At 40.9% G+C, this 13,786-nt stretch overlaps 1 protein-coding gene across 3 annotated transcripts in view; it reads right to left on the reverse strand.

Moving 5' to 3' along the window:
• scube3 (signal peptide, CUB domain, EGF-like 3) overlaps window positions 1–13,786 on the reverse strand; it is a 68,820-nt gene that overhangs the window by 35,900 nt on the left and 19,134 nt on the right. For all 3 annotated transcript variants that reach the window (XM_010745545.3, XM_019257973.2, XM_027277283.1), the window contains exons 3-4: window positions 11,538–11,663; window positions 1,426–1,560 (exon numbers count right to left, since the gene is read on the reverse strand). In XM_010745545.3, the coding sequence (XP_010743847.1) occupies window positions 1,426–1,560; window positions 11,538–11,663 (261 nt within the window). The remainder of the gene's footprint in view (window positions 1–1,425; window positions 1,561–11,537; window positions 11,664–13,786) is intronic.

Below are 13,786 nucleotides of genomic sequence, written 5' to 3' on the forward strand. Positions count from 1 at the left end.
AAGTCAATATGATAGATCGACAGGTGTGTGCAGTTACAAGTGGCTTGTTTGAGCACCCAGGCTTCATTCAGCCTCCTTCAGCTACACCCACGCTCCACGTCTTTGCCCATTAAACATGCAGGACTGTCAAGTTGGCGATGGCCAGAGCGACCACACTCTGAGCTTCCCAACAGGATTACAGACACCCATGGGTGACGTCACAATGTTCATGTTTAATTACAGTCTCTGAGTGGCACATAGATAGCCTAGCATGCTTAAATCAGGAACAGTTGGCTACTGCTGTGAGGGGAAATAATGTTTTGGATCATCATTTGTAGGATTTTGACATGCTCCAGTCAGTCTCCTAGCAACGGCAGCTCTCTGCTGTCAGTCAATTGTTGCCATGGGAAACACCCACCTTGATGTCTGATATATTCTGTAGCATCAACATTGTTTAAAATAATTAAAATGTCAGGATTGTAGGTTGGCCTAAGATTCATCAGCATAACAATCCTGTGAAGTAAAGCATATTTTTGTCTTTGTACTTCCATAAAAATATCTCTGGCACTACGAGTGGAAAGGCTCAAATAGAACAGTCAAAATGAAACAGACTAAACCCAATGCACTCTCTAGTTCAGTAGGTTTCATGAAAAATCCTGTAAAATTGCTCATCTTCCCACAACTATAGTACAATTCTTTATTTCAAAGCTGCAACTTTCAGCCATAAAATCTGGCAAAAATGAGGAACTGATCTTTTTTCCTGACATAAAATATATATCGTATTGTGTGACTGAAGACTGAAGAAAACTGCTACAAGATAATATGCATAGCAGAGATGTTTTCCTGACAGATTACTTTGCTTTAAATACAGCTATGACGTTATAAATGTATGCATGTCCACAGTGCTGCTGTATCTGACGAGTAAGCCTCAGAGCAGCTTGGCTCTGTACCTTCTCCTGTCACGTCTCCATCCCTCAGGAATGCTCTATAAACAAGAGGTGTGTCTGCCCCAGGCTACACCTTTAATTGTTTTCACTGCTCACAGTCCCCCGCAGGCTACTCTCATACCACGATACCTTAAAATGCTGCCAAGCACTAGACTGGTTCAATTTGAAAGGGTGTGAGGAAAAACAAAAAGAGATTTCTTTTTTTTCCCCTCTTCAGACTGGAGACACTATATTGCTCACCTTTCATTTAGGCCTGTTAGGGCCAGTCCAATCCTCAGTTTAAATCTGCACGTTTCATCATATTATTTAAAAAACGTTTGTACGCCACACAAAGATTCTTCTTAATGAGCTTTCACCGCATGCGGTAAAGTCAAATTCACCATTACTGAACAACATGTGTCCTGCTATTTACCATAAATCATTGGTCTGTGTGTGTGTGTGTGTGTGTGTGTGTGTGTGTGTGTGTGTGTGTGTGTGTGTGTGTGCGCGCATGATTAACCTTTAGGCCTTTGGATACAGGTATGCTGGTTGTCACTCAGGAGGAATCCTTCTCTGCAGCGGCACTCGTAGCTGCCCATCATGTTGACACAAATCTGTTGGCATCCGCCGTTGCCTTCCGAGCACTCATCCACATCTGCCGGGAGACAGACGCACAAAACAAAATTAATAAGATCACTTCAAGACAGAACAAATACTACACAGATTACCGTTTGTCCTGAGGTTGCCTTGGATCAAATCATGACCTGCTTGATGGACAAGTAGCTGTAAATCATAATCAAACCGAGACAGTAGGAACAAACACATTGTTATCTAAGAAGTAATTGCTTACTACGTAACCGACAGTACTTCTGAAAGAGCATTAATCTTTTAGACAGTATTTATTATTTATGCATTGTCTTTTTATGCGATATGATCAGAGGTGAAGGAAATGCTTTACTTACGTAGGTAGCAATTTTTAAAGACATGGTTTAAATTATTATCTATCTTATATTATTGAATTATTATTACTGGTTCATTTATGCTTATATGTTATTTTAGGTGGAGCAATTGTTTTCCCCATTTCTGACTGAAAACTTTTAGATTCTTAGATTTTTATCTAAGAAGATTTCAAATTTTCTCACATTCATAATTAGTGGGTAAAATAACCAAAGGTTGTGGTTTGAGTGCAAATGCAAATCAAGTAAAAGGAAAACACAAGGCACAAAAAAAAGTGTTTGGATATAATGAAAGGAGTTTGTCTTAAGCTGTCAGAGGCCATTAAGACAGCGTCTGTCTTAATGGTTATCTGACATGGCAGCACACCATAGTTGCACCGAAAACCTCCAACTGTGCAGCACTAAGCCATAAAAATGCACATGCAGCATAATCTCCTGGCAAGTGAGAAACCTGATCCACCTGGGCCAGAGTACCTGCTGATGAGGAGTGTCTGTCAGCCCCGTGACGGGAGGAATGCAGGGAGAGAGAGGCAGGAGGTGGTGGGGTGATGAGGAGGGGGAGGAGGAGGAGGGACAGGAAAAGTGGAAGATGGAAAGAGGAGAGAATGGGGGCAGGTGAGGGGAATGGAGGGATGGGGGTGCAGGAGGGTAATAAGCAACCATATGAATCCACCTCAAGTGCATACAAAGGCAGAGCATTTACAAAGGTGTCGCCTGAGGCCTCGTCCTGCCACAGGCCAAACTGACCACAAACAAGATTTGCTGACTTCATTTCTGCTGATAATGAATTGTGCACTTCCAGCTGTTCTCTTCTAATGGCACAAAACTTTTTTTTTCCAACTCATTGTGCGACTCGATGAAAGAAACAAAAGAGCGGCAGTGGAACATCTATAAATCTTTTGATATATTTGTTTATTTCCAACATGAAAGATCTTGCACAACGTCATTTTTGCTTTTATTCGTGTGGCGTGCTGCATTGCTTAGCTGTCTCGGGCCTCCCCTGTGCGTGACTGCACTGTGGCTCTGGAGGTGACACTCCATATTCCCTCTGACCCTGAAGACCTGGGCTCTGTCCCTCACTACCGAGCACACTGGAACCTTATCCATCCCTTTGCTCGATGCATCAATAATCCACTGTATACACAAGGCTTTTTTTTAATAAACCGTCATGCGAAACTAATTTACTGTCTATTTGTCCAGTCTGAGAAGGCCTCTAGATTAAGTTTCCTTTCTGGGGAATTCTCAGCCCAGCAGAGTTAGAAATTAAACTTCACCCTGTCCTCTTCTTTTTCCACACAGAAATGCAGAGATGTGGATTCACCAAAGGTGTAAACACACAAACCGTGCTCGCAAAGTGGCACCTGGCTAGACAGAAACCTCTCGGGGTTGATAAGTAGGTGAGCGGCAGGTAGCGCTCATGATTCCTTGTCTTGCTTGCCAAGTCTGCTATCCTGTTCTCACATTCCATCAGCAAAACTGTCTCTTTTCTCTAAAAACAATGTGTCAGGTCAGTTGAGGTCAGTGGGAAAAGCATACCCTGACCCTCAGCAGCCAGGTGAAGCGGTGCACTGAGGAGAAAAAAAAAACACAAAGCTAATATTTTGACTTTTAGTCAGATTAAAGGGAAGACGGTTAAAAAAAAGTTGGGCAGGCTTCAACTGTGTGGTTGCCTTGGTGTTGACCTCATGGTCTCATCTCTCCATCATGAAAGTGGCAGCGACAGAGAGGAGACCTTTGAGCTGACGAAAGCTGCCAACAACCTACAGCTTACGGTGGCCCTGAAGTGCAAAACACAACAGCAAATTCGAAAACACAATAGCAAATCGAATAACACAACAGCAAATCGAATAACACAACAGCAAATCAAATAACACAACAGCAAATTCAAAAACGCAATAGCAAATCAAATAACATAACAGCAAATTCAAAAACACAACAGCAAATTCAAAAACACAATAGCAAATCAAATAACACAACAGCAAATCGAATAACACAACAGCAAATCAAATAACACAACAGCAAATCGAATAACACAACAGCAAATCGAATAACACAACAGCAAATTCAAAAACACAACAGCAAATTCAAAAACACAATAGCAAATCAAATAACACAACAGCAAATTCAAAAACACAACAGCAAATTCAAAAACACAATAGCAAATCAAATACCACAACAGCAAATCGATAACACAATAGCAAATCAAATAACACACAACAAAATCGAATAACACAACAGCAAATCGAATAACACACACAAATTCAAAAACACAACAGCAAATCAAAAACACAATAGCAAATCAAATAACACAACAGCAAATTCAAAAACACAATAGCAAATCAAATAACACAACAGCAAATTCAAAAACACAACAGCAAATTCAAAAACACAATAGCAAATCAAATACCACAACAGCAAATCGTATAACACAATAGCAAATCAAATAACACAACAACAAATCGAATAACACAACAGCAAATCAAATAACACAACAGCAAATTCAAAAACACAATAGTAAATCAAATAACACAACAGCAAATCGAATAACACAACAGCAAATCTAATACAGTTTTTTCCAATTTCTTAAACACAATTTTGCAAATTAGGCTGTTTTTATCAAAACACTAACACAATTCACCAAACCACACACCCAAACTGCAAAACACCTCATATATCCCGCAAAATGAAGCACTGCAACCAAAATCAAACTTTTGCACCAGATGGCACACACTTCATTCGTATTCTTAGATTTTTGTCTAACCAACTACACACTGTTGGGCATAATGAAAAGCACTCTCATCTTTAGTATGCTTTGCCATAGTACTAACATAGTTCAAACGGTAGAGAATTCTTCAGATTGTTCACAAGCACAGAAATATTTGCAGATACACACACGTGCTATTGAAATATTTGTTTTATTCATTTTTCACCAAACAAGTCAGTGCAACGTATGCACAGCAGATATATTTACATTGGAGTGAACTAAAATATGCTCACAAAACAGTAAGCTGAAAAATACAATTGCAGAAAAAATGAAAAATAAAAAAATAAAGAGGAAAGCAAAATAATTTGACAACACTGCTCTACCCTTACCTCTCACTCTTCCTCCCCCTCTCATTCAAAACCTCCCTCTTCCTCTTCCTCTCTCAGCAATGTCTTCCAAAGATGCTCACCTATGGTCTTTTATTGCTTACTTCCTGATTGAAGTGTTAACAATTACATAACACCATGTGCTACCTGTTTGGCCAGGTGGCACATACAGTGGCCAATGAGCTCATATATTTTAAATGGCAGTGTTTTGAAATTGCAAACATGTGACTTTATGTCAGATTGTTGTGTCTTATGCAGAGAACCGCCTTCAGTAACTTAAAAAGAGCCACTTCGAATTGCAAAATGTGTGTAAAGCAGAAAATGTGTTTAAATTTGAGATGAGGTTTTGCTCCCTGTGTGTCAGTTTAAATATTTGTGCTATCCATGTCATTTCAGTGTGTTAGCAACTGGACAAAACTGTAACACATTAGCAAATTCAAAACGGAAAGGGTAGGTACCCTCGGGCAACATAAATAGTCGCTGATTGGACTGGTGGTCCTTTGAACCGGAAAGACATAGCTTACATGTTTTCAAAATATGAGCGCTGTTAGTGACAATGTACGCGCTACTCTCTCTCTCTCTCCTCGTCTCTCCTCTCTCTCTCTCTCTCTCTCTCTCTCTCTCTCTCTCTCTCTCTCTACACACAAATACAACACTCCTCCGACGTATGCACAAAATGCCAATGAGAAATGCAACCAGCCTCAGAGGGCCTTGGGGAATTCTCTTTCCATACCCTCAGCGCATCAATAAAGGTTTCATTTCCTGATTCCTTCATCCCTCCAAATGAGGCGTCGCCTGTCAGTAGATCTCTCCTGTTTAAATAGCTCCCATAATTGCCTGTGTTGTGTGCTGGGCAAGGCTGGCGTCCAAAGCAAATATTTCCAAGCGGAAAGGGGTTCTGGCATGGCCAGAAGAAGTGCTCATGTTATTTGGACTTAAAACATTTTTTAAAAATTCTCTTGAGAGGATGGAAAAAAAATGTCTTAATCAAGTTGAAAGGGCTGCCTCACTTCTGAAAAATGAGACATGTCTCTGCTCTATCCCTGCTTCACTCGAGGAGACGAAGGGAAAAGGAAGGTTCAAACGGAGAGAGATTAAGAGATTGGTTGTGTTTGCGGAGGCCATGTCCGCTGGTTTCTCAGATAGCCTTGACTGTATATATAACATTTGGCCTTGCGCAGAGCTTTAGAGCCATGTAAACACGGTGGTTGCCTTACAGAAACTCCCGAACCCTTATTTTGGAGAAATGCAAAACTCTTTTGCTCTGCTTTTTTTTAAAAGGTTCAGCGACTTTGGGGGCATTTATTGCTGACCCAGAGTTAGGGTTTGTGTTTTTTTCTCACAGGGGGGAGAGAGAAAATCTGTCATCAAAGCTGTCCATGCATCCATCCCGCTGCTTGGCTTCTGTCTGGATCTGACAGAACTGTCTCTGTGGTCTAGACAGACCAGAGACAAGGAGGTGAGTGGACGGACACTGGCCTCTTTGCACATTTCATTTACAGGAGTTGAAGAGGCACACACTCTTTAATAAGGTAGCAAATCGGAGCCATGTGCAGTGACAGGCAGCAAAACAGCTGGTGGACTGCATGGGCCGACCGTGCTGCTCTGGTAGATGAGCAGGCACCAGCGAGGAAGGAGTGGCACATTCACAGTCAGCTCCAATTAAAAAAAATCCTTTCTTATTTTAAACAGGATTACAGGATTTTCTTTCTTTTTTTCTGTTGCTTCTGGAGTTCAATGACACAGTGCATTTCTTCACCCACTTGAACGAACAGTGACCAAAGCACCAGGTTTGAACCCGACCCTGCGAGGATAACTGAGTGCGTGGACGCTGAAAAATAGCTTCGTGTTAGCAAACACTCAGCCTCAGTCTGACACACGTCAGCTGAGGCTGTATAAATTGATATGTTGCAGGAAGTCGAGATCTTTCATCTGCAGAACACACACTCCCTTAAATCATAGGAGTGTGTGTGACTATTGAAAAACTGGAAGTCGTTGCACTTACAGTATTTTGCTTTGAACAATTTATTAGTTCCAGTGTTTCCTGTCGGCCTGACCCACTGTGTCTAATACAGCTAACTGATTCACATCTGCTAAGCAAACATGAATAAAATCTCTGTTTATTGTTATATTTCAATCTTAAATCAGCAGCGAGGGTTAATTTGTATACTATTACATAAACAAAATTAATACAGCTTTGGTTAAACTCAGACTTTTTCCAACTTTGGACCTGTCTCTGAGGTAACTATTTTAGTAAATAAGCACAGATTTCTACGTCCAAACTCTCGCTGAGTTCTTTCCTAAGCGAAAAACTATGAGCTAAGATCATGCTAAATGGTATTTTTCTGTTCTTCCAAAACAAGTCTGGAAGTATTTTAAAAACAAAACCCCAGGATAAGTGTTTGGGTGGACAGAGGCCTTGCGCTGACGTCTGACGGCTCCCAGTCTGCTACATGCTTACATCCCTAAACCCAATCTCAGGCTTGAGTTTCCCCCTAAAGCCTTGCCAGCAGGCTCAGCTGGAATTGTTCATTTCATGGTGGATGGGACTGAACGATCCTGAGAGAAGAGAGAGTGTCAGAGAGAGAGAGAGAGAGAGAGAGAGAGAGAGAGAGAGAGTTGATATAGTCTTTAGGAGAGGGCTAATGCACCAGTCTCAAATCCATCCTTTAACTCATCACTCCAACAGCTCCTCTCTCATCCAAGACTCTCTTGTCCGAACCCGATCCGTGCATGTCACAGCAAAAACAAAGTGACTCCTAACTGGGGAGACAGTGGGGGTATTGCATCTGGAGTGGCCAACTGAGGAGGGTTAGTGCTAAGCCTCAGCGGCGTCTGTTTTATCCTTAAATCCTCTGAGTTTGATGGGAGAGAGAGTTAACCAGCTCATCGTTTCGCTGACTCAATCCCACATATTCAGCAAGTCAAAGGTGCTAGTTAAAAACACTTCTTCCAGGCACGAATCAAACATTTCTGCAAAGTGAAGGGTGTGGAGGTTATCATCACTGCTCTGGGAGAGTGGCCAATGCACTTAAAAGGAATGCATTTAAGAGCACAGCAAAGGCTGTGGAGCAAATCAGCGTGACGCTCTTTGATGACTACTTTTTCCCATCAGGATCTGGTCAATAATACATCAGTCTGAAACCTCCTGTTTGATTAGCCAACCTTGCAACATGATCCCAAAGGATTACAAGAGCAGGGATACAGGCTCAGCCAGGCGACCACTCAGAGACTATGTGGTAGATGACAGATGAAGCTTTTTCTGAGGGACATTCTCAATGTGACTGCCAAAAAAACAAACAATGCCACTATACAATTGCAACCATTAACAAAGCACTAAATAGTGTTAACTGATGTGACCTTTTCTTAGTTATTGCTTCAAAGCTGTTCTTCAAAAGCCTATTTCAAAGCTGTAATGACATTGCTTTTGTGTTATAGATCATGTTACGTCTTTGGGGAAGGTTAAAGTAAAAGGGCATCCATTTCCCTATAGATTGCGCAGGGAATTGAGCTCAGCTGAATCAATACAAATCAAATCAGTGTTGGTCAATAGAAATCAAAGGAACACGGCCTGTTAAGCTGCTTGTGTGTGGAGCCCAAGACCCCCAATCAGTTCTCTGGCAACAGACAGCAACATGTACGACTAACAAAGCAGAGCCTGACAAATAGAAGCAATGACAAAAAATGAAAACATTTTTTTTTAACTGAATGGTGGCACTCCATCGAACGTCTGTAATGTCTATTTCGAGCCTGCTTTTGTTTCCAAAGTGAGTCACACTGCAGGCTGCATGCGATTGTGGCATTTCCATTTTATGGGTAAGAAATATCTTTATTTGTGTCTTTCAGTTCCGGATAGAAGTGAAATGTTGTGATTTGTGGTTGTAAAAAAGAAAAAGAAAAAAAGGCTGTATTTGTGCAGATGCTTATGATATTAGGCTACTTGAGAGAGTTTAACGAACTAGCAATGATAAGAGGGTATTTGGGTTTCTGTAGGACCTCAAACAAAACACATAGGTCATAAATGTGGGGACGGTGGTGCTACAGTGGGAAACTAATAGCCTTCCTGCATCTGGTTTTCATTCTAAAGAGGATGTGTGTTTTGGATTAAATTGACATTGATTCCTCTGTTTTTCCTAAGACTCTAAAAACAGCCTCACTATAAAAGAGGTGTAGTGATTAAATACCATCCCTCCCCTACCTCTGTGAGATAATAGTCATGACAGCTATAAAAGATGTAATCAAGTTCTTATATGCTTCACTTATTCTCTTCAGTGAGTTTTGAGAGGGTACAATAGCTCCCTGTGAGGTAAATTATACAGTAAGCAACATCTCACTCTGCACAGACAGGAGCAGTGTGCTGTGATATTGCAATGCTTCAACCTTGCTGACTCCCTGGCACCTTTGTGGGGTGTAGGGCAGACCTAAGAAACCAGAGCATTCCCAGTGAGGAACACCAGGCACTGTTCTGCTTCACGCTCTGCCACCTTCTGCCACCAACCAATGTCATTATGCTGCCAACACATCCAATTACAAGGAGCCGTGGCAGCGAGCAAACAAAGAAGACATCGACAGGCATGCTCGTGCGCTGGTCTTACTCATGTCCCCGAGCTGACAGTCGCACACATACTGTTGACTACTGTATAAAGAAAAGCCTTCGATGGCTGGGACCAGGAAGTTACGGACACCAGTGGGGGCTTGCGTTGCTCTGTAACCATGAAAAGCGCAGGAAATAAAATAAGATCACCTGAGCTTTGTGGGAAAACAACATGGGGTAAATCCAAAGAGAAGCACCTTAAAGATCTCAGACTTTAAACTCAGTGTGAACTTTTGAGGATCAGGTGAATGTCTCTTCCTCTGCAGCCTCGGGCACATCTGGTCTATAAGGGCTCTGAGGGTCTGACCTCGTCTGGGAACCAGCTGCTTAGGCTCCCCTCTCCAGGGCCAAAGGGACTAATCTTTTGCTGGGGCGAAAAAGGAGCTTAAACCTGGAAGAGGAAGCTGGGGCCTTAACATGAAACCTCAGTTATACCTCTTCCTCTTCTGTGTTTATGCTGAGGATTATTTCCTAAGCAGAGCAGAGCGGAGGCATTAAAATTAGTTAAATTCTCAAGAAAAAGAAGTCCTTTAAGGTCTCAAGGCAGGAATTGGATTTGTGCTTGACAGCTACATAGACACCATTTCATGTTATGCTCTGTTTGCTTTGCTGAGATTAGAAAAACATTAACTCGTTTAATCATTCATTGGATCGATATCTTCACAGGAGCAAGAAAAGAGTACTCTGCCCTCTTGCATACAGGTCATTTGCAGGAAAAAAAAAACATGGCAGGAGTTTGAGACTTTAAAGTTTGATAGTGTGTGTTTCACTATGAAGAATTATATCAAAGGGATCAATGGATGCAACTCGGTTTGATGCAACAGCAGCAGCCACACAACCATATATTGCAATTACACACCTGCACGCAAGGCAGGAGCTGATCCACGGCACAGCAAATGATCCACACACAGCTAAACGCTGTTGTTAAATGGCTTGGAAAATAGCCCTGCCTTACACTGTAGATACAAGCGCATGAGCGAGGTAGAGACAGAGACGGAGGCAGGAAGAGAAATAGTCAAATACAGCAAGTGAGTGAGAGAAAGAGAGAATCTGAGACACAAGGGCATTGTCAAGTCAGAACAGGTTTATTATCGATCTAAAGATGTGAATGTTTTCCATTCCTGTGTGCCACTTCATCAAGTAAATGTGGGATTGATATGAGTGGGTGTGCCTGCATGTGAAATGTAGAGTCATTGTTAAGTGCTGATAAGTGTTCTGTCATCACTCGACGTGAAATCGGCTGTAGCAAGTCGTCGGTTACTTTCCTTCTACGACAAGAGATGACTTCTGAGGAGCAGCAGGGTCTGACTTGGGGGTTTCAAAACAAAACAAAGGAATGTAGGATGGGTGAATGGGGGAGAAGGAGCAAGACAGACAGGCAGAATGGGGAATGTCTATGTTTAGCAGTTCTCAGCAGCTGAAAGTGTTATCTTTTCCTCTTCATTTCATAACTTTTTAAGCGTAATACGTTCTCTGTGAGGTTAATATGAATGGCACACTGGTGAAATATTAAACCATGGGAAAGTACGGTCGGCCGGCAGATCACTCAGAGCTCCCAGCTCAGGGTCAAGCCCTTCATAAATTCACTCGTTTTCGTCAGACTTATTAAAAAAAGTCTCCTTTTTTTCTTTTGCAAAAACACATTTGGAGACTACCTGCTATATGAAATAAGGGAATAGGTAATATCTGAGGCAGCAGTTTAATAAGAGCTCGCTTCAGCCATGAAACATATATTACCATCCATGATGTGACATTAGACATGCAGAGAGAACAATTTATGCAACCGCATGGGTTATGTCAGGCTGAGTTTGAAATCTGACACATGCAGTTTAATGCACACGTACTCCTGACAAAAGGCCCTTATATAACAACTGCATAATCAAGTCAGCTACGGAAAATGTCATGAAAAAAATATATATATATATCACACACACACACACACATGCTGAGTAGAGTGCTGACACACACTCACACCAAACATCACACACTCACCTAGACAATTGTGCCCATCATGTGCCAAGCGGAAGCCATCATAGCATGTGCACCTGTAATTTCCCGGGATGTTGATGCACTCGTGGACACAGCCACCGTTGTAATCAGTTGCACACTCGTCGACGTCTGCAGGGGGAAGATAAACACAGGATGTGAGAGCAGCTCCTTTAAAACTTGAAGCACTAAAAGTCCAGTCAAGGATTAGGATGTAGGAGCAACTTTAAAAGGATAGTTTGACATTTTTCTTGTCGAGAGTTTGTTGACAAAAATCAATACCACCCTCATATCTGTCCCTTAAAGCTACAGATAACATCCAGTTAGAATAAAGACTAGATAAGATATATACTATATCACACATCAAGTTTTTCCTATAATTTTAATAAAAACTGAGCAAATGAAAATAATTAGACACAAATTAACAAACTAATAAAGGCAAGGAGGAGTTTTCTGCTGAAGTACATGTTAATATCTGTTGAAAACACATTCAAAGTAGGTGTTTTCTTGAGGCATCTTATCTTGAATTTGACAAGATGATGTAAAGATTTACAATAAAATAACTTTTTAAAGAGTAGTAGACCAGAATATCCACATTTTTAATGTTAATTAATATCATCAATCTTGGTGCGATCGCCAAGACTAACGAACATTGTTGTCTAAGGGGGGGTTATGCGTAGAGCAGTGAATTCTTTGGTTGTCCACAGATAACCCACCAAATGTTCATTCATTTCTGTATGGATCAAGATATAATGTGTTAAGTAGTGAGCTTTACAGCTGGTGGGGCAGAGCCAGGATAGCTGTTTACAGTCTTTATGCTAAGCTAATGCAGATTATAAAAATGTACCTTTAAAAGTGCAATTAGCCCATTTGGTGCAATAAAGAGAATTAAAGCGATCAGTTTTGTTCTTCACTTTCAGAAGAGCTCTTATGAGGTAAACAGGGGACAAACAACACTACTAATGTACCTGGGGTATATGACAGAGCTCTTCGGATACTGTTTTGTTTTTAAAGTACTACTACTGAGCTTTTATGCCACATGTAATATCTTAAGATTCACCACTTGTACGCCAAGACATTGTTTTCTCCCTTTGGAATTTATTGTTGGCAGCCTTTTGTCCAGTATGGGGTACTAAAAGCTTCCAGAGAATCAAGTCAGTTGTAACATTTGCAGCTATTAGTACGTAAATATCCATCCAACACATGCTGACAATTAAAATTAAAAAGAAAATAGATGTCTTATAGAAACTGGCACTATTCAACGCACCAGTTGTGTATCTTCAGAAAGTAATCTCCATTAAATGAGTCCTGACGTTACAGCTGACTGGTACAGTACTTAATAAAAGGTAAATATCGACCGTCGTTAAATCGTTCTAATCCTCCATCAGTCTTAGTAGCTAAAACTGCAGAAATCTGACATGTAAATGAGAGAGCGGAGGCAGAAAGATAAAGAGAGACTGCAGATTGATATGACAGCCTGAGTGGTGTTGTCTGCTATGGTTATGAGGATGGTTGAGGGGAGAGTACTGAGGAGACCCAGACAAGGTGGATTGAGAACACAGTGCACTTGCACTCAGCACTTACTGGCCCATTTAGGGCCGATGATCCTGGTCGTTCAGCTCCTCTTTGAGGCTGTCTCACTCAGGGCTTAATTGGAATTGACAGCAGAGTGATGGGACTGAAACAAAGAAACACTCTCCTGCTCCCTGCATCTCTTCTTCCCACACATCTCTGTCATTCCCTGATCACTGCACACAAGCACCCATCACTCCTCTAACTCCTCTCTAAACCTGAAACACCCACCACATGATAACACAAAAGTGATTTTCCTCCAATAGCTTTTAATTTGTTTTCGGTGCTTCGATGCTTGTCACATCCTCCTAAGTCAATAAAAGGTTTGTCCTTTTTATATCTACAAGATGTAGATTTCTTTTTAGACAAGCATATAAAAAATATCAAATCCAGACTTTAATTCTGAGGCTCAAATGTAACAGATAGGATAACAGATGAACATAAGATTCTAATATATAAGAAGAAAAAAAAATACAAATATATAAAAAACATTTATTATCATTTATTTATTATCATTTATTTCTAAAGTAGAAAAAGATGAATGAAAAGCCAGTATAAAATACAACTGGAAATCATGTGAATTAAAATGAAATGAGAGCGAAACAGATTTCAAATGACCTTCAAAACTCTTTTGTGTGTTTCTGGTTTCATTGTCATATTTGTCCACTTGAAGATACCTTAAA

This window comes from Larimichthys crocea, unplaced genomic scaffold (assembly GCF_000972845.2).
Source record: "Larimichthys crocea isolate SSNF unplaced genomic scaffold, L_crocea_2.0 scaffold97, whole genome shotgun sequence".
NCBI classification, from domain to species: Eukaryota; Metazoa; Chordata; class Actinopteri; family Sciaenidae; genus Larimichthys; species Larimichthys crocea.